Source organism: Pelophylax lessonae, assembly GCF_965119305.1.
Source record: "Pelophylax lessonae genome assembly, chromosome: 1".
Classification (NCBI taxonomy): domain Eukaryota; kingdom Metazoa; phylum Chordata; class Amphibia; order Anura; family Ranidae; genus Pelophylax; species Pelophylax lessonae.
The window spans coordinates 547,025,771-547,044,541 of record NC_138768.1 but is presented as its reverse complement, the minus strand read 5'-3'; the positions used below and the strand labels follow the sequence as shown (position 1 = coordinate 547,044,541).

Genomic DNA, 18,771 nt, shown 5'->3' with positions numbered 1-18,771 from the left:
TTATTGTTTAATTTTTTTTTATTGTGTTTTAATTTACATGGATGTCGAAAGTGGCAGGTGGGGGTCGGGAGAAGGCATGGAAGAGGGAGAGCGGGAGGGGGGCTGAGTCGCTGCCCCATGGTCCTCTGGGTTGTACTTGCCCCCTGGGCCAAAAGTTGTCAGCCCATGGTGTGATTAAAAGGTATATATTTTTAACATATATTAAGAAGTGTATATATACCTGGATAAAAACATTTACATTTTTGGATGTTTTTGTGTTAGATATATTTTATTAAAATTAAGTGAGACTGAGACTGAAAGTTTAGCAGAAAATCATGATAATGTTTCGTTATCACTCTAAAAACAATCTCTATCTCTATCTTGTTACATGATTGAAACCTTATATAAGATAATCATTCAAGAATATACTGTACTTCAAAGCAGATGGTATCTTTGAAAAACCAAACACTCCAAGAACGATGTCTGTTTGTTTCCAGCAGACAAGCATACATCAGCTCATGGGTGTATTTTTGAAAACAGTCTTATTTTTGAAAAACTTTCAGTTATTCTGGTATGATTCTCAATAAACAAGAATTCAGGCTCATAGATCAAATATAAAAATGACTTAGATAATATGATAAATACTGTAGAAAGGTGATATTTTGTTGTCAGCTAATTTTAAATTTGGCTTAAAGCTCAGCAAAGCAAAGGCTTTTTTCAACAGAGCAACATAGAATAGATAGATAAAACATTTAAAAATGAGCCTGAAGTGCCACCTATTGACTGCAAATGACAAATTACAAAATATACATTTGTGAAATTTTTGCCTGACAAAAACGAATAAAACATGTTATATAAAATATAATCTGAATGTGACACTGCTATGCCTACCTAGTGAAGTCAATTATAATTGAATACACAGATAGTGTGGGACACACATTACTGCTAGCACCCATCAATACGTTATTATTCTATCTGACATCCTTTTAGTATTGTTGCACAGTTTGTACATCCAGTATGGTAAAGGTAGCGCAAGATTGACACATTACACTTTTTTTGGTTTATTAACAATTTCGTTTAAAATGTATTTCTTAATGTAATAAAATATATTTATTTTTTGTCAAACCAAAAGCAGAATGTACTAGGTAAGGGGAAATGAAAATTGGTTTGAAGCAATAACTCTGTTTTACTGAACAGCAGTGCAAACAAAATTACTTGGACTAGCTTTCAACAACAAAAAGATGATTGGGTGCTAAGGCTGAAACTATTTTCTCTCTGAAATGTCTGAAGTTATACTAATTGGACATCATTCAGCTCATAAGAGGACCAGCACTGGATCACAGGTGTGTCTGCAGGTACAGGACTGGGGAAAAGGTAAACTATCTTTTATTCATTTTTACATTTTTACCATGTTGCGGAATGGCTTACAAAAATACAACTGAAAAAATTGTCAAAATCAAAAATGATATGTATATGATGGATTGTGTAAAAGAAAGGAAAAGGAGGCGCAAACACCTAGTGCATTACCCGTGGTACTGTTTAAAATGATTTAATAAAATGCTGAATGCATACTCACAAACATGAAGAATTAAAATGTAATTCTTCATGTTTGTGAGTATGCATTCAGCATTTTATTAAATCATTTTAAACAGTACCACGGGTAATGCACTAGGTGTTTGCGCCTCCTTTTCCTTTCTTTTATGTATCCATTTGGAGTTCCCTGCCTGAGGAGAGCAGCACGCCAGTCTTCCCCTTCGGAGAGAGCGCTTGGCTGATATATTTATGATGGATTGTGTGACTAACATCAGTGTAGAACTATGACCTCCCTTTAAAAATTCTATAATCATATATAAAGTGCTGGTATTACATGTGACTTAATGTTCTACAACAATTATTGTGATAAAACAAACGGAACATACACGTTCATACAATATCTGACAAACTGAACTTACACTTTCAATGTGCAACATATAATAGTTAAAAGGCAATTGTGCCATCGATTTACTTATAAACCACAAATTCACAAATATGTAATCAAAATGTGCAACAGAAAAACTCCAATAAATTGTTCGTATTTTTAAAAGTGCCAACCCTTCACTACGTCTGTTTACTGAATACACGTGATTCGGGTGGCCCCTTCAAAATGCTCACTGGATTTATTTATTTATTTCAGGTACTTATATAGCACTGTCAATTTACGCAGCGCTTTACATATACATTGCACATTCACATCATATTATTTTTACCTCTTATTTAAATAAGAGGCTCTAAATGCACTTGTGATATAATATCTAGCTCTTATTCCACCTCTGAAAAGGTCAGCTCTTTTAGGTTCAACACACCTTCTTCTCCTCCAAAAGATCACCAAAGCGCTGCCAGAATGAGCATCCCTGACCTCAAACCATTCTCATACATAGTGAAGCATGGAAGACATAGACCAGGAGGGACTTCATTGTTTACCTCTTTACCTAAAATTGCCCACACATAAGAAAAAAAAAATGAATTCACATGGCCAGCCTGCTAAATGGTACAGAAAGATGCCACTGCTACGCTATACTTTGGTGCCAGTGTGTGTTACACCGAGCACAAATTACATAAAAAAAAATTAATAAAAAAATGATAAGTCCCACCCCTACATGTTTTATAACATCCAGGCATTTTCAGAAAGCCTGATGTGACAAAACGCATAAGGGTGGAACCTTCAGTTTTGTGATGTCATTTCTGCTTGCTGCAATGCACACTGGCTCCAAGTTATAGCAGAGCAGTGGCCTCTTCCTTCCTCTCCAATATTCATCTGTGTAATTATTTTTTTGCCTGGGGCTCAACTTTAATTAGAAGTGCATCTGCATGTACTGTTCTCTCTTTGCCCCTCCCAAATACCTGTTGAGACTGCCAGTAAAGCTGACCTAATGCAACTTAGGCTGGGTTTCCACTAGTGCGACTTCAAAGTCGCGCGTCTTCAATAGCGACTTTGTACTTTGATAAACGCGCGACTTGTGTACGAATTTACAACGACTTGTTGCGGCTACGACTTGTTGCGACTTTGATGTATGCGACTTGCACATAAAAGATTCCTTTTCCTGCTAGTGATGTAATTCCTTTTCCTGCAAGTGATGTAATTTCCTGTTTTGGAATAGTAGTGTATGTTGCAGGAAACATGTTGGCTATGCAGTATGTTGGAGCAGCAGTAATTATGGCTGCTGTAGCAGCTGTTATTGATGAGGAAGAAGAGGACAGGAGAAGGAGAAGGCATCGCTTCTGGATCCATCCTGTCATCTCCCAAAGGGAAGAGAGAGGCCAGTTCAGGATCCTTTATCATGACCTCCGTGCTCATGAAGACAAATTCTTTAATTACACACGGATGTCAATTAAAAGGTCAGAACATATGTTCATGTCAACTCTTTAACAAATATGTCTCTATGTATGTTATTTTTTACATGGATAATGTTGATAAATGCCATATATGTTTTTTTTTTACAGTTTTGATGAATTGTTGGCTCTGCTCTCCACACATCTAGAGAGACAAAACACTAGATTCAGAAGGAGTATTCCGCCCATAGAAAGACTGATTATCACATTGAGGTAAATTTTCCAACCTACTTACCTCCTGAGGCATTTGGAGAGACACATTATCATGTAATTATCATGTGACATATATGTAGTAGTGGTTGTGATTATGTTTGCCATGTTTTTTTCAACAGTGTCTTTCTCCTGCCTATCTTCTTCCTTCATTTCCTCAGGTACCTTCGTCCAAGCCAGTTTATGCATCATTCTAACATTATTTTTTTATTTTTAGGTACCTGGCAACTGGACATACCTTTACAAGTTTACATTATGAGTTCTTGGTTGGCAAAACTACTGCCAGCTATATTATCCATGATACCTGCAGAGCCATCTGGAATGTTCTTAAGGATTTGGTCCTGAAGAAACCCACTACAGAAGACTGGTGCAAGATAGCAGAATATTTCTGGGACCACTGCAATTTTCCAAATTGTGTTGGTGCAATTGACGGAAAACACATTAGAATATTGAAGCCCATTGGCAGTGGAAGTAAATTCTTCAACTACAAAAAATACTTTTCTTTTGTCTTACTAGCAGTGGCTGATGCCAAATACTGTTTTAGCTATGTAGACATAGGTTCGTATGGAAGCAGCTCAGACTCGAGCATATTTGCGAGATCCACATTCGGAAGAATGTTGAGGGAAGATGGACTTCAGCTGCCACCGGACTGTCCACTACCAGGGACAAACGGACCACCACAGCCATTTGTTTTTGTTGGAGATGAGGCTTTCGCTCTCAGTCATCATCTCTTAAGGCCCTATTCAAATCGGTCTCTGACTGTGGAAAAAAGAGTTTTCAACTACCGCTTAACCAGGGCAAGACGAGTTGTTGAATGCGCCTTTGGAATTTTAGCTAACAAGTGGAGGTTCCTGCACACATCTATCAATTTAAAAATGGATAATGCAATATGTGCAGTCAAAGCAGCATGTGTTCTTCACAACTATGTTGCACTTCGTGATGGGTACAATCATGAAGATTGTGGCATGAATGACATGGAGGGTGCAAGTTTGAGTGCCAGTAGGGGCACAAGCAATGGTGCTACTGTGCGTGAGGGATTCACATCCTTTTTCATGTCTGCTGCTGGTTCTGTCCCCTGGCAGCTGGACGCTATTTCATAATGTATCACACGTTCCAACACAGTCCAATTTTGAATAAAATTCTGTTATGTTTTCCTTATATTTCTGTGCAATTATAACCAAAGTCTGCATATTGTTCCAGTTCTAGCTATAATAAAAATACATTGCTTAACCTTCTGTTTTGCTGTTTTCTACTGTAGATATAATTATATAGCATACACACATTATTGACAGTACTATAGAAGCAAAAATAATCCAAACAAAAACCACAGAGTAGAGTAACAAGGTAATTTTTTTTATTTTTTTTTTTTTTCAAAATTTAGAGAAAAATAAACTTTTTATAACAACATCACCAATGTTTTGGAGATACCAGCACCAAAACAATGAAAAAATAAATTAACAGGTAAAATGTTAACAACACCAAAAACAAAAAAAATTACAATTCCTGGTATATAATTGGAGATTCAGTGGACCCAGAATGAGAAATATTTGATGGGCCAGATGGGCTTGGGTAATCACTTGCAGATCCCTGACGGTATTGCCTTTCCGGGAAAGGCGTAACCTGCATGGGAGCAGGTTGGTAAGGTCTTGGTGTGCCAAGGGTGGAGGCAATAGGGGGCGGTATTGGGTGCAACATGCGGGGCCTGGAGATATTCGGCATGTTGCCATACTCATCGTAGTATGGGCGATTAACTTGGTGCCCATACTGTGAACTTGGTGGTGGTGGTGGTGGTGGTGGGTACTGGTAATTGGGGGGATATGTGTGGTGGGGGGGGGGGGTTTCCATACATGCTGTAGAGCTTGCCTCCCCAACCACAAAAGATTGGGCGGTTGACATGAGAGCCATCCTTAGTGCATACTTTTTCTCAGGGGGGACCTGCTTGCACATACCCAACAACACGGTCATGAAAGCAGTGTCATCACACATGCTTTCCTTCATGTGTGCGTTCATTTCCTTCACCACCTTCAGAACCTCCTCCATGGGTTTACCACCCCTAGGATTCGCCCTTGATGAAGACCTTGAGGAAGATCTTCGTGAAGGCCTTTGTTCTGTACTAGGCCCTGGTTCAGCCTCCACCGCAGCAGGAGAATCAATAATGGACAATGGTCTTGATATTACTCCCTCTGATTCCTCACCATCAGGGTCAGGGTCACCAGGGTCTTGGCATCCCTCCTCCTCCTCCTCCTCCGCTGCCGCCTCCTGTGACCCCTCCTGCTGTTCAGAACCAAGTGAGGAGTCTTGCCAGCTTGCTTGGGTTCTGAAATATAATGAATACATTTCAAATTTTAGGAATATTAATATATTTTATATGTCAACTACAGTATCTAAAAAAATGCTGACAACTTACTCTCGCATCTCCAACACCGGCCTTAAAAATTCCAGCTCCTGGGCATGCGCATAGGGGACAATCCTGGAGGACCCAGAACCACTCCTTGCTTCTCGTAATTTTCTGAGATAGCGGTTATAGCAGTCCTTTATGCTTCGCCATCTGGTTTGTAAGGAGTGCACTGAAAAAAAGAAAATAACGGTACTGTACTGTACATATGGGGGCAAGCAGCAATGTGATAAATTGCATATATGAAACACTTACATTTTTCAGTCCGTTCTGTACTTGTAAGACAGTCCCAATTTTCAAAATAGATCCTTGCAATCTCCAGCCATGCTCTCTCCTTCCTCACATGGTCCTTATATAAGGGGTCTCGGGTGTCGTATATTGAGGGGCGAGCTCTGACCAGATGTATAATCTCCTCATTATCATGAGAAGTTCTTTTATTCTTCCTGGATCTTGGCATGCTTGCTGTATATAACACTCTCCTCTCCTCTGCTAACTATGGGAAGTGATGTTCTTGGGAGGTGCAGAGATCATGTGATTTGGGGCGGAACATAACAATAAAAAAAATTTACTGTAAACTTCCGTGCAAATCGCAACGAAGTCGAGACGAAGTCGCGTTCAAAACCGTGTACTGCGACTTCGTTGCGACTTACATTACCTTCTATGAGGGACATATCGCACTAAAGTCGGCCCAAAGTAGTGCAAGAAGCAATTTTGAAGACGCTGCGTCTTGAGTCGCAGCAGTGGAAACGGTCCATATTGAAAACAATGGGTTTTGACTTGTCATGCGACTTGACATGTGTCAAGTCGCACCGCAAGTCGCACTAGTGGAAACCGAGCCTTACTGTGATCAGGGGACAACACTGCTACATCGGTACTGAATTTAAAGCAGAGTTGTCCTTTATGTAATCTATTGCTGTTGCATTATAGTTGGATGCGGGCATTGCTATCATCTTTTTTACTAATGATTTATAAGCCTGTTGGAAAAAAATAAATAAATAAGCCTGTATCTTGTCAATCGGCAGCTGGGAGCACCTAGTCTTGACAAACACTGCTTCTGTTGAGGAAACCCTTCTATTGTGAGTTGCAGTGTCTTAAAGGGAACATAACTGTGCGAAGCCTATGGCATTAGGGTGTGCACCCAAATGTTTTAAAACATTAATTGGTGTCAGTAGAGCAGTGGAGTTCTCAGTTGGGCAGAGGTTGGTGTCAGTAGGGCAGTGGACGTTGTCAGTATTTTTTATTTTTATTATTTCATTCTTTATTATTTTTTACAACTTTTTTTTTAGGGCTTTGGTGAAATATCAGCAGGGGGAATCTATGCCGCACAGGGAGATTAGGGTATGCCCAGACACACCTGGCACACCCCCTGCGCACACCTATGAAAGGGAGAGGATGTGAAACATAAATGAAACAGAATTTGGCAGACTCAAGAGAGGTAAAATAAATGTATTATTTATTAGGCTCACACAAGTCATGAAAGAGCCTTTAGATGTAGTGTAACAGAACAATTTTCTTTTTTGAGCCCCCTGTAACATAGATTTATTACCTATTGGTCCTGCCAGTAGATTCATCATTTTTTTTAAATTCCTGTAACATGGTACAACACTCAGCAGTGAATTTACAGCAGTGTTGTCATGCTGTGGAAAGGGTGGTGGGGTATTTATACTTAGATGTCACTACAGTCGTTACAGGTATATTACTTCTTAACCACTTGAAGACCAGGCCATTCTGACACTTTTCCCTCACATATAAAAATCAGCATTTTCTTTGCTGGAAAGCTACTTAGAACAAACAATTTATACTTTTCTAGCAGAGGCCCTACAGAATAAAATGGTGGTTGTTGCAATTTTTTTTTATGTCATGTAGTTCTTGCGCAAACTGCAATTTTTTGGGAAAATACACTTTATTGATTTTAATGCAAAAAAAACCACCACAATACAGTGGGTACGGAAAGTATTCAGACCCCCTTAAATTTTTCACTCTTTGTTATATTGCAGCCATTTGCTAAAATCATTTAAGTTCATTCTTCTTCCTCCTGAATGTACACATAGCACCCCATACTGACAGAAAAACACAGAATTGTTGACATTGTTGCAGATTTATTAAAAAAGAAAAACTGAAATATCACACGGTCCTAAGTATTCAGACCCTTTGCTCAGTATTTAGTAGAAGCCCCCTTTTGATCTAATACAGCCAGGAGTCTTTTTGGGAAAGATGCAACAAGTCTTTCACACCTGGATTTGGGGATCCTCTGCCATTCCTCCTTGCAGATCCTCTCCAGTTCTGTCAGGTTGGATGGTAAACGTTGGTGGACAGCCATTTTTAGGTCTCTCCAGAGATGCTCAATTGGGTTTAAGTCAGGGCTCTGGCTGGGCCATTCAAGAACAGTCACGGAGTTGTTGTGAAGCCACTCCTTCGTTATTTTAGCTGTGTGCTTAGGGTCATTGTCTTGTTGGAAGGTAAACCTTCAGCCCAGTCTGAGGTCCAGAGCACTCTGGAGAAGGTTTTTGTCCAGGATATCCCTGTACTTGGCCGCATTCATCTTTCCCTCGATTGCAACCAGTCGTCCTGTCCCTGCAGCTGAAAAACACCCCCACAGCATGATGCTGCCACCACCATGCTTCACTGTTGGGACTGTATTGGACAGGTGATGAGCAGTGCCTGGTTTTCTCCACACATACCACTTAGAATTAAGGCCAAAAAGTTCTATTTTGGTCTCATCAGACCAGAGAATCTTATTTCTCACCATCTTGGAGTCCTTCAGGTGTTTTTTAGCAAACTCCATGCGGCCTTTCATGTGTCTTACACTGAGGAGAGGCTTCCGTCGGGCCACTCTGCCATAAAGCCCCGACTGATGGAGGGCTGCAGTGATGGTTGACTTTCTACAACTTTCTCCCATCTCCTGAATGCATCTCTGGAGCTCAGCCACAGTGATCTTTGGGTTTTTCTTTACCTCTCTCACCAAGGCTCTTCTCCCCCGATAGCTCAGTTTGGCCGGACGGTCAGCTCTAGGAAGGGTTCTGGTCGTCCCAAACGTCTTCCATTTGAGGATTATGGAGGCCACTGTGCTCTTAGGAACCTTAAGTGCAGCAGAAATCTTTTTGTAACCTTGGCCAGATCTGTGCCTTGCCCCAATTCTGTCTCTGAACTCTTCAGGCAGTTCCTTTGACCTCATGATTCTCATTTGCTCTGACATGCATTGTGATCTGGAAGGTCTTATATAGACAGGTGTGTGGCTTTCCTATTCAAGTCCAATCAGTATAATCAAACACAGCTGGACTCAAATGAAGGTGTAGAACCATCTCAAGGATGATCAGAAGAAATGGAAAGCACCTGAGTTAAATATATGAGTGTCACAGCAAAGGGTCTGAATACTTAGGACCATGTGATATTTCAGTTTTTCTTTTTTAATAAATCTGCAACAATGTCAACAATTCTGTGTTTTTCCGTCAATACGGGGAGCTGTGTGTACATTCATGAGGAAGAAGAATGAACTTAAATGATTTTAGCAAATGGCTGCAATATAATAAAGAGTGAAAAATTTAAGGGGGTCTGAATACTTTCCGTGCCCACTGTATGTAACACAATTTTTGGCTAAAAATAAAAGATGATGCTACGCCAAGTCCATAGGTACATAACATACACAACAAAAATCTCCATAGGCGTTGCTTTGGAAATTTTTACAGGTTACAACTTCAAAGTTACAAAGGAGGTCTAGCTCTAGAAATATTGCTCTCGGTATAATGTCTGATGTCTACCTCACATGTGTGGTGCAAACACTGTTTACATATGCTTGCGTGACCTACATATACACGAACATGTGGGGATGGAGCGCTTTAAATTTTTTACAATTATTTACTTGGTTACAACATTTTTTTTTTTTTAGATCATTTTTATTTCTATCAGGAAATGTAAACATCCCTGCTAGAAATAAAGCATGACAGGTCCTCTTTATGGAGAGATCTGGGGTCTATAAGACCCCAGATCTCTCCTGTATCCTTGAAAGCATGAGATAAAAAAAACCCAATCAATCTCATGCTTTCCAAAAGAAATAAAATGCAGTGTTTATATCTACCCTAACCAAAAGTGATGAAAATGCTTGCTGTTGCATCCCTTGTAATAGAAATATTACCTATTTTGCAGAGAGCTGGGGTCAAAAAGACCCTGAATCTCTTCTTTACCTTTAAAAGCAAAAGCTACAAAATATATGTTTTTTGATCTTTTGCTTAAAAAAAAAAAAAAGAATAATTTACTTTCAGCCTGAACCGGAAGTGATGTCATGAGGTTGTTCCAGTCCTCCAATGCCAAAGAGTAAGTAAAAGAGTATGTACTCTTTGATCGCCTATGGGAGCAGCCGGCGGCACTATCAGATTGCTTCTTGTGCGAACTGGCAGAGACGGTAAGCCCTGAGAAACACCGGCGAGCGCCCAGAGGGGGAGGGCGTCCTCTCCCACTGCTTTTGAGAAAAACAAATGGTACCAGCTAAGGGCTTAACTACAGGGGTTGCAAGGGTTGCAATTGCAACTGGGCCCCATGCTCCAGGGGGCCCTTGTGGCTCCCCTGTACACCTGGATAGGAGGGGCGGAAGGGGAAGCATGTAGAGAAATCACTGTCCTCCTTTTTCCTCCTGTAGCTGCAGGAGGAAAATGGAGGACATTGGTTCTTCTGTATGCTGCCCCCGCCACTCCTCCTATCCAGTTCACTTGTGTTCTGCTGTCTCTGGGCCCCTGTGTGCTCCCCCGGTCCCCCCCCCCCCACTGTGCTGCCCCCCCCCCACTGTGCTCCCTCCCCTCCCCTGCTGGCTGCTTCAGGGGATGTGTCACAATAGAAAACCCGGAAGGGGTTGGTAAATATGTAATTTACCAGCTCCTTCCTTTTCTGAATGGACAGAGTCATAGTCAGTGACATTGTAAAAAAATAAAATGAAATGATAAAAAATAATACAATTAAAATACCAAAAATTAAAAACTACTGACACCAGTGGGTGAACTTCCAGGATCGCAAAGGTCACACTTTCGAACGGGCCCTGGCATTCCACCACTGTGGGGAGGCCCCAAGATGGCAGGAAGGGGGCCCACTGCAAAACTTGTGAAAGGGTCCCGCTGCGGGACCGTAATAAAGGGCCCACAATGAGAGTAAAGGGCCCCAGGATCAGTGGGAAGAGCCCCAGGCTTGAAGGGAAGGGCCCCCGGCCAGGGGTCCGGGGGGCCCTTCATGGTTTCTTGCACCGGGGCCCTGAAGGTTCTAGTTACGCCTCTGGTACCAGGGTTATGTCTGATATCTTCAGCCATAATCCCTGTAAACCACTTGCAAACCACAACATATATACAGTATATATATATATATATATATATATATATATATATATATATATATATATATATATGTATTGAGGTCGGCAATTAGCCCTCAAACTGTCCAGATTTTAATGACACGATCTCCCCCCAACCATGGACTTCAATAGGATTTTCCTCTAAGTTCGTGTTTGCAGAATTTCTAGCAAGATTTGAAATGGAACCTGCGCAGATTTGCCCATAACTAATTGCTATAGATTATTATCTTTTGAAGGACTGTGGTCCATCATTATCTATAAGAAAGCTAGCTGGAAGGTACAGATGCAAGCTGCAAGATATCAGCATGTGCTTACCTCTGAGTTTGCTTTCTTGAGGGGCCTTTGCCAGCCATGACACAGCACTGCAGTATGCCTGAAATGTTATCATCTCATCTCCGTCTGTTGGAACTTGCTGCAGCAGCTGAAATAAGGGAACTTGTGTCAGACATTCTGTATTTCCATTTAGTTTCTCTAAATACAACTTTTTATTTAGCCAATTTCATAAATAAGACATTTCTATTCCTGCTGCACACAGCCGTGTCATATTAAAGTGATTGTAAAGTCTTGTTTTTTTTCAAAACTAAAGATAACAAACATGGTAAACGTACCTGCTCTGTTGCAGTGTATCTGCACAGAACAGACTGGATTCTCCTCTTCTAGGGTCCCTCTCCTGCTCTCCTGGACCCTCTCCCTGCATGGTGGAAAAGCAAGATGGATTTCACGGGCCACTGCATTTTTTTAAATTCTGCATGCACCTTTTTTCAGCAGAAAACACAGACATAGAAGCCCATTCGAATCAATGGGCTGCTATGCCTGTGCAAATGTGGGTCGCCAACCAGGCCTAAAATTAGCCATCAAGCAGTGTCTGGCCTACCTGGTGACTGGTCCTGGTGTTCAGCTCCAATGCGATGCACTGCACTCTGATAACAGCTCCACTCCAACTCCTACCCCCCGCCTCCCGTACAGAACAGCGCGCACGGCAAGGGGCGGGGTCGGCGCCTCGGTGGAGCTTGTAACACAGTGCGCTGCTAAAGCCTGGGCAGCACTGATCGCTCCAAATCTGCCGGCAACCCACTCAAATGCAGCTCGCGACCCACAGTTTGGGAAATCCTGCCTTATGGGATGTGTAGTTCCGCAACAGCTGGAGGGCTGTAGTTAGAGGATCCCTGCCCTATACAGTTCCTCATCCCATAAATAGTCCTCATTTTAAAATGCAGCTCCTGCTATTCTCCTTTTTTTAGTCGCAGCAGCTGAGCTATTTATATTATCTAGAATTGCATTGGGGAACTTTTATAAAAAGTTACTAAATGTGAACTTACAATTTACAGTATCGCACATTGTTCATTACTGTGAGTTTTGTGTAAAGGCAGCCCATTCATTTGAATGGGCTGTCTAATGTACCAGAATGTACAAAAAGGTGCATACAGAAACGCAGTTCACCACATTACATGACCAATACTGTGTATTGTGGTGTGTTGAAATACAGGGGCATTATGAGGCTGCGTTGAGGTGCTATGAGTTCGTTTTTTTAATTGCCAAAGGATTTGTATTTTTGTCCATCAATTCCTGAGATTTGCATATTTCCCCTAAACAGCTCAACCAGGAAGATGACACCACTGACAGTTAGGAATGGCTTAAAACACATTTTAAGGAGTTACAACAAACCTTTTGGGATAAAGGTTTTATATAAATAAAAGCATCATTAAAAGTAACCATGCCAGTGTTAAATGGTTTGTCTCATCCCTGTAACTGCAAATGAGCTTATTCTTTTGAAAAAAACAACTGTTTTACTGGCAGGATCACCAAATTAAAATAGAAACAAGAAAGCCTAAAAAAGAAAATAAATACAGCCATTACTTCTAGGAATTGGTAAGCTGCAATATAATAAGTGTTTGCTTTGGGGTTTTTTTTTTACCACTTTAACTGATAAATCCTGCTGTTCATTCAGTAAAATAATAATTAGCATAGCTTCACAGATTCTACATATATGTATACCGGTTTGTTTAAATACAGCATAAATACAGCATCAGACTTCAAAGCTCCTAGCAGTCAAATTGGAATAGGGCAACTATCCCTTTAGTTTACTGTAACATCTACAAAAATATGGGTGAAAGGAAAAAAAGAATTCATTAGCAGTGGAATCCTATACATTTTCCCTAAACAATTTGAAGATAGCTAGTAAATAATAAAAAAAACCCATACAGTACACATTTCCAGATGATGGGATACATACATCTCCAAGGCCAAATAATTTAGGAAAGGAATTTCTTGTTATTGGATTAGGTTGCTGTCAATGCTGCAATTAGCAGATGCTTTGTTCTTGTACCTGTCTATAGACACCTCTTTTTCTTCATTTGTTTAGTGACGCTGAAGCCGCAGATCTCTCTGCCATTGAAGAAGTCATGCTCTTGTTGCTGAGGGAAATGTACTGATTAAATCTGACTTCATTAATCTAGACACATATAACATTTATTTGTCCTTGGAGAATTGTTTTGCCAGGAGGTGAAAAATTATTGCTTTTTGCTCAGTTCACAGCTACCCAGGATTAATAAAATGGGATTTTACACTTGGCAGTGAGTGGTTGCAGGGCATATGTCTGTTGTTGAAGGATAAATGATTATGTAATATAAAAAGTTCACTTACTGGACTTCTGTTTAAGAAAGTTATAAAATACTAATTAAAACACATCCTTAATAGTATAAAAAAAAAAAATCACACTTCTGTTTTGTCACTGGGGTAATTATAAAATATTTGCTCTTCCCTTTACCTCCTCTTCCAACTCCCTGAACTCTGGTCGCATCCCACCCTCTGTCCTCTTTTGGTGCAAACACCTGCCCTGAACACCCTCTTCCACTAACTATCCAAAATACCTGTGCCCTCCTTCTCTCAATCCCTCCACTCTTACACCACTCCATTCTCTTACCATAAACCACCTCTGCAATCCTCTTCTTTTAGTACAAACCAGTGCTTTAAGTGGCCCAAAAGAGGTGCCGGTACTCTGTTATAGCCTATAAATTTTGTCGCCCCCGCCCCACATCAGAGTCCCCACAGAGCACCCCCCCTGGCCTGGGCTGGGACTCCGGAGCAGGGGGACTCACTGGTGGTGACTGGTCTGGCTCTGGAGTCTGAAATATTCTTAGGGGGGGCAATTGAGGGCGCAGATGTCCAAAATGAGCATACTGGTATGCTAAGGCGCACGGAGAGTTGGCGGTATGCTCAAGAGCCATATTTGGAAGTGGCAGTACTGAGTACCAGTGCATACCGGCCCACTAAAAGCACTGGTACAAACTGCTTAATCCACTGGGAGTGCACCCCTATTCTCTCATTACTGATAGCACCCGCACCCCTTCTCCTGTCTTTCAGTACCCACCACCATGCCCCTTTCTCACAGCACCCACTACACCTGCATCCACACTTCTCTCTGTACCTAATCTACCTGCAAACCCACTTGTCTCAGCACAAACCACACCTATATCCCTATAACTCAGTACCCATTGCACCTTCAGTCCCCTTTATATCACCACCCATTATGCCTGCAACTCTTCTTCTTTTAGCAATAGGGATGCGCTTCATTTGCACCATGAGTAAGACCCAAATCTAGCTTCTTTGCATTTTGAAAAACAGAAAACTTTGCCCACTTCAAGTAAATCAAATGTAATCAGCTCTCACAAGAAGGCAAAGCAAACAAAAGTCCTGTGCCATTCACGGTGAACCAACAAATGGTTTCTGCTGCAGATTAATTACGAGGGTGCTAGCACAGCCCATCTCTGGATACATATAAAGAGAAAAATCCAGGGTTTTGCCACATTTCTCAATATCTTTATTTCCAAAACATGATTAAAAATATCACAAACACCGCAGGGACAGTCAGATGTTAACGCATTTTGCGCTACAAACAGCACTTGCTCATAACATCCTGTCACATAGCTATACCTCCCATATACACCGATCAGCCATACCATTATTACCACCTAAAACAGCCCTAACCCTAAATCCATATGAATGGCAGGCCCCAAGGTTTCCCAGCAGAACATTGCCTAAAGCATCACACTGCCTCTGCCGACTTGCCTTCTTATACCGCATCCTGATGCCACTTCTCTCCAGGTAAGTGACGCACACGCACCCGGCCATCCACTTGATATAAAAGAAAATATGATTCATCAGACCAGGCCACCTTCTTCCATTGCTCCGTAGTCCAGTTGTGATGTTCATGTGACCATTGTAGAAGCTTTTGGCTGTGGATATGAATCACCATAGGCTTCACAGCCCCATACACAACAAACTGCAATGCCCATTTTTTTCTGCTTTCACCACATCCACTTCATGGACAACATGTTCACTTGCTGCCTAATATATCCCACCAATTTTCAAATGCTATTGCAATGAGATATTCACTTTACCTGTCAGTGGTCATAATGTTATGGCTAATCGGTGTATACTCGCAGTATGGGTGGAAATCATCAAGCAATCAGGAGACACTTCCCATTCACCATGGTAGAACGTGGCTTCACTGAACATACACCCGATCTTACTTGTACCACTCCACATAATACAACTCTAAAGTTTTCAGGTAAGTACTGTGTATCTCACGGTCCATCCCACATACATCCAAAAGTAAATGAACATCAAAAAACAAAATTAAATAAACAGCCCATAAGACCACAATTAAAGAATTGGTGCTCCAATAATAGTTCTATCACACATCGATTATTGAACTATAGACTAAACACCTTTTATATAAAGTATTAATGGCACCAATCTTCTTTATATCCCAATGCTTACAGATGTGAATATGAATACATATGCCTCGATGAAAACATATGCCTCTATAATAAAAACACCAGGGAACTGTGTAAACAAAACTCTATTCATAAAAATGTGTACGGTGCCTTTAAAAATTAGGCCATCTGGGATCCTGGTGCGAAGATTGAATATCCAATATACTTTGAGTTTACACAGTAGCCTAAATGTAACCCTCTCTTTTGGGGACAGCTACCTTGTCTATTGCCTGTACTGTATACGAATGGCCATTGTATTCCCTGCATCATGTTCATTAAAGTGTCGCGCTACACTAGTGTCATGTTTTTTTACTTTATTGTATATGTGATTTTGGAGGCAGTCCCTGAAACTGTCTTTTTATCTCCCCCATATTGTGTAGCACACTCTGCGCAAGTGATAAGGTATAACACATTTTGGTATGGTTCAGAAGAGGTACACACACAGACACACACTAGCTGCTTACTAGCTTACTTTAATGATCGTCAGTTCCATCTAGTGGCCATAATGTAGAATTTTCCTCAAATTTGTAAATCATCTACTACTGTATTTTGGCAACTAGTTGAAATGGATAATCTGTGGAGTATTGTCAAGAGGAAGATGAGAGACACCAGACCCAACATTGTAGACGAGCTGAAGGTCGCTATCAAAGCAACCTGGGCTTCCATAACACCTCAGCAGTGCCAAAAGCTGATCGCCTCCATGCCACGCAGCATTGATGCAGTAATTCATGCAAAAGGAGCCCCGACCAAGTATTGAGTGCATACTGTACATACAGTGGGTATGGAAAGTATTCAGACCCCCTTAAATTTTTCACTCTTTGTTATATTGCAGCCATTTGCTAAAATCATTTAAGTTCATTCTTCTTCCTCATGAATGTACACATAGCACCCCATACTGACAGAAAAACACAGAATTGTTGACATTGTTGCAGATTTATTAAAAAAGAAAAACTGAAATATCACATGGTCCTAAGTATTCAGACCCTTTGCTCAGTATTTAGTAGAAGCCCCCTTTTGATCTAATACAGCCAGGAGTCTTTTTGGGAAAGATGCAACAAGTCTTTCACACCTGGATTTGGGGATCCTCTGCCATTCCTCCTTGCAGATCCTCTCCAGTTCTGTCAGGTTGGATGGTAAACGTTGGTGGACAGCCATTTTTAGGTCTCTCCAGAGATGCTCAATTGGGTTTAAGTCAGGGCTCTGGCTGGGCCACTCAAGAACAGTCACGGAGTTGTCGTGAAGCCACTCCTTCGTTATTTTAGCTGTGTGCTTAGGGTCATTGTCTTGTTGGAAGGTAAACCTTCGGCCCAGTCTGAGGTCCAGAGCACTCTGGAGAAGGTTTTTGTCCAGGATATCCCTGTACTTGGCCGCATTCATCTTTCCCTCGATTGCAACCAGTCGTCCTGTCCCTGCAGCTGAAAAACACCCCCACAGCATGATGCTGCCACCACCATGCTTCACTGTTGGGACTGTATTGGACAGGTGATGAGCAGTGCCTGGTTTTCTCCACACATACCGCTTAGAATTAAGGCCAAAAAGTTCTATTTTGGTCTCATCAGACCAGAGAATCTTATTTCTCACCATCTTGGAGTCCTTCAGGTGTTTTTTAGCAAACTCCATGCGGGCTTTCATGTGTCTTACACTGAGGAGAGGCTTCCGTCGGGCCACTCTGCCATAAAGCCCCGACTGGTGGAGGGCTGCAGTGATGGTTGACTTTCTACAACTTTCTCCCATCTCCTGACTGCATCTCTGGAGCTCAGCCACAGTGATCTTTGGGTTCTTCTTTACCTCTCTCACCAAGGCTCTTCTCCCCCGATAGCTCAGTTTGGCCGGACGGCCAGCTCTAGGAAGGGTTCTGGTCGTCCCAAACGTCTTCCATTTGAGGATTATGGAGGCCACTGTGCTCTTAGGAACCTTAAGTGCAGCAGAAATCATTTTGTAACCTTGGCCAGATCTGTGCCTTGCCACAATTCTGTCTCTGAGCTCTTCAGGCAGTTCCTTTGACCTCATGATTCTCATTTTCTCTGACATGCATTGTGATCTGGAAGGTCTTATATAGACAGGTGTGTGGCTTTCCTAATCAAGTCCAATCAGTATAATCAAACACAGCTGGACTCAAATGAAGGTGTGGAACCATCTCAAGGATGATCAGAAAAAATGGAAAGCACCTGAGTTAAATATATGAGTGTCACAGCAAAGGGTCTGAATACTTAGGACCATGTGATATTTCAGTTTTTCTTTTTTAATAAATCTGCAACAATGTCAACAATTCTGTGTTTTTCTGTCAGTATGGGGTGCTATGTGTACATTCATGAGGAAGAAGAATGAACTTAAATGATTTTAGCAAATGGCTGCAATATAACAAAGAGTGAAAAATTTAAGGGGGTCTGAATACTTTCCGTACCCACTGTACATGTACATACTTTTCAGTAAGCCAACATTTCTGTATTAAAAATCCTTTTTTTATTGGTCTTATGTAATATTCAAATTTTCTGAGATATTGAATTTTGGGTTTTCAGTAGCTGTAAACAATAACCATTTAAAAAAAAAAAAAGGTAAGGCTTGAAACACTGTATAAAATGTATGTGTTTCACTTTTTGAATTAAATACTGAAATTAATAGATTTTTTGATGATATTCAAATTTTTTTTAGATGCACCTGCATATGCGAGGTATGGCAGTGGAGGGCGGAGGAGTTGTCAGGTGCAA

At 41.1% G+C, this 18,771-nt stretch overlaps 1 protein-coding gene across 2 annotated transcripts in view; it reads right to left on the bottom strand.

Annotated features, from left to right (window-relative positions):
• LOC309554979 (uncharacterized protein) overlaps window positions 1–18,771 on the bottom strand; it is a 227,616-nt gene that overhangs the window by 67,779 nt on the left and 141,066 nt on the right. For both annotated transcript variants that reach the window (XM_082256770.1, XM_082256771.1), the window contains exon 3: window positions 11,601–11,706. In XM_082256770.1, coding sequence (XP_082112896.1) covers window positions 11,601–11,706 — 106 coding nt within the window. The remainder of the gene's footprint in view (window positions 1–11,600; window positions 11,707–18,771) is intronic.